At 40.5% G+C, this 2,488-nt stretch overlaps 1 protein-coding gene across 2 annotated transcripts; it reads right to left on the reverse strand.

The window, feature by feature from the left end:
• Positions 1-311: 311 nt before the first annotated feature.
• Positions 312-2,383, reverse strand: spi1a (Spi-1 proto-oncogene a). Of its 2 annotated transcripts, none has more exons than XM_015032933.1 (5): positions 2,177-2,383; positions 1,794-1,884; positions 1,536-1,720; positions 903-1,032; positions 312-805 (listed from the first exon to the last, which is right to left on the reverse strand). In XM_015032933.1, exons 1-5 carry the CDS (start codon positions 2,201-2,203, stop codon positions 495-497), a joined length of 744 nt encoding a protein of 247 aa, XP_014888419.1. In that variant the 5' UTR covers positions 2,204-2,383; the 3' UTR covers positions 312-494. The 2 variants fall into 2 exon arrangements, with proteins under 2 accessions (XP_014888419.1, XP_014888418.1); XM_015032932.1 differs by having other exon boundaries at positions 903-1,065; positions 2,177-2,381.
• Between the last annotated feature and the right edge of the window lie 105 nt (positions 2,384-2,488).

Raw genomic sequence — 2,488 nt, forward strand, 5'->3', positions numbered from 1 at the left:
AAATAATACATTGGAGTTTGTGGCTGTAACATGACAAAGAGCGAAAGACTTCAAGTTGTATGCATATTTTTTTTGCAGGGCACTCTAGTATCTATGCATTTAAATCTTTCGGTACTTTTTCTTTTTATATAACAAACAAAACAGGGTTTTGATACCAAGTTCTGACAATCAAACGTTTCTGAGCCACTTCCAGTCCATTAACATATTTTGGATTAAGTTATCTCTGTATATATCATGAGGACACAGATTAATATTTATTTACACATTTAAACAGCTACATTGTGTTTTTTACAAAAAAAATTCTTGTACAAAAAAAAACACTTTTAGAGGAAAATGAAATGGTGTATGTGGATGTTAAATGCCAAAAGCGTCATTCCAAATAAATAAAAAAAAATTGTCAGAAAGACAAATAAAACCTGCAAATCCGCAAGTTAAACATCATTTTGGGAAATTTAGTGATCCGATGATTGTAACAAACAGCCTTTGTTTCCTCCTCAGTGATGATAATGACGTAAATAGAGGCTTTTGAGCACCTCCTCGCTGAACTGGTAGGTGAGCTTCTTCTTCACTTTTTTAATCTCTCCTGTTTTGCCATAGTTCCTCAAGGCTCTGGCCATTTTTTGGTAGGTCATTTTTTTGCGGTTTCCCTTCTGGATGCCCCAGTGGGTCGCCAGAGCCTCTTTGTGTTTGGTGGAAAACTGGAAGATGCCCTTGTCCTGGTCCACCCACCAGATGCTGTCGCTCATGTCGCCCTTTTTGAGCAGGTCCAGGAGGAACTGGTACAGGCGGATTTTCTTCTTGTTGCCTGGAATGGGAAATCACATTTTTGTTTTTTAAAGATTTCAGTAAAGGGGGAAAAAAAAATGAGATCATTATTATGTCACACATTTACACATTTGTACCTGGGTCTTTCCTGAATGAGCAGTTGTAATCTTCATACTCATCCTCCCCCTCTGACACTTGCAGCGGGGGACTGACGGCTCTCTGGTCCTCCTCTGAGTAGTAGCGTCGAGGTGAGGCCAGCGGTGGGTACTGGTAGCACAGGGATGGGGTGTAATATGGGATCTTTAGGGGAAATTTAAAGCATTTCAGAAAGCCACTTTTTGAAAGAAGGTTTTGCAATCATGCAATGTCTGATTTTTTTTTTTTTTGCTTAAACACAGCTATTGTCCTAAAAGAGGAAGTTGCTCTGCCAAAATAGATTCCAGTGCTCAGCAACAACACGTGGTGTGGATGACATTTCAGTGAAAATGTCCCAGGCTTTCCACAACATGGAGGGTGGTTGTTGAAATCACAGTCAAGAGTCATTATTGTTTTTATGAAAATAGCTTTGGATTATTTTGGTTTTTATTTGTAGCTAATTCTAAAGAAAATATGGATTCTAAAACCAGAGCAACAGCTGACATAAGGTGTTTCGGTCAGTTAATAAACAATAACTACTGTGAGATATGAACACTTTAAAAACATAAGAAACACCATACATTTTCTGGCTGTTAATTCTTGTGTCAAGCGTACGTTTGCACAGACAAACTCACCTGTGATGACAGGGTGAGCGGAGCCAGTGGCGTCTCCAGGTGAAGGTGCAGAGACTCGTTGCTGAGGGGGAACGGCTGGATGAGCTGCTGAGGAGACACGGCCTGCAGCTCCGTCAGGTGGTTCACGGGGGAACCCTCAAAGTCCGGCGGCTGGACCCGGTCAGAGTGGAAAGGCCATCTGTGATCTGACAAGTGAGGGATGTTAGAGCTGTGTGATGAGTTACCATCTTGTTAGAGCAGTAAATCCCATATTCTTACCTTCGTAAATCTCCCCCACGTTCAGGTAGGGGTACAGGTCAACCGGCGGTCGATAAGTCTCCGGCTCATGTGGAATAGCATCCTCGGATGCCTATTGGAGATTTAAAAATATATATGTTTTCCAATCAAAAAGATATTACTGCTTAGACAATTTAAAAACAACCTCTCAACATATTTGGATTAAACATGGCTAAATTATAAACATAAGTCCCAGTAAAGCGCACGCAAAGATAAAAAAATCAGGTTTTCTACTCAGTATGTTTAACTTTGTGTCCTAAACCTGTAAAACAATCAGTGAAATCCCTCCAGCCTCCCTCTCTCATCTGACCAAACACTCATCTCTCCATTCAACTGAAATAAAGCTATAAAACAGAAGCACTTACAGACGTTATGACAAAGCCATCCATCATGTAAACAAGGCAGCATGAGAGTCTTGACTTTTACAGCTTGTGATAAAAGTTATGTTTTTCCTATTGCTACACTGAGAAACACGCAATGTCGGCTTCAGCAGGCAAAAATGGGAACTGAAAGTGAGAAATCAGCTAAGCTGGACCCTATGCAGGCGACATTCATAACACCCAATTGTCAAACTCATATGATCACCTAGTTCCTGATGGCCACTGATTGGTTTTAAATGCATTTCCTGCAGTTTTTTTTAAAAGTTCAGACATACAGCAAACCAGAGAGAAACCTGC

This window comes from Poecilia latipinna, unplaced genomic scaffold (assembly GCF_001443285.1).
Source record: "Poecilia latipinna isolate Pla-1442-1.1 unplaced genomic scaffold, P_latipinna-1.0 Scaffold254, whole genome shotgun sequence".
NCBI classification, from domain to species: domain Eukaryota; kingdom Metazoa; phylum Chordata; class Actinopteri; order Cyprinodontiformes; family Poeciliidae; genus Poecilia; species Poecilia latipinna.

Excerpts from the sequence above, each read along its gene's own strand:
- spi1a (XM_015032932.1), bottom strand. The coding sequence starts at position 2,203 with ATGATGGATGGCTTTGTCATAACGTCT. Across the intron at positions 1,066-1,535 it reads CGCTCACCCTGTCATCACAG|ATCCCATATTACACCCCATC; the intron begins GTGAGTTTGTCT and ends TTTCCCCTAAAG. Across the intron at positions 806-902 it reads CTCATTCAGGAAAGACCCAG|GCAACAAGAAGAAAATCCGC; the intron begins GTACAAATGTGT and ends TTCCCATTCCAG.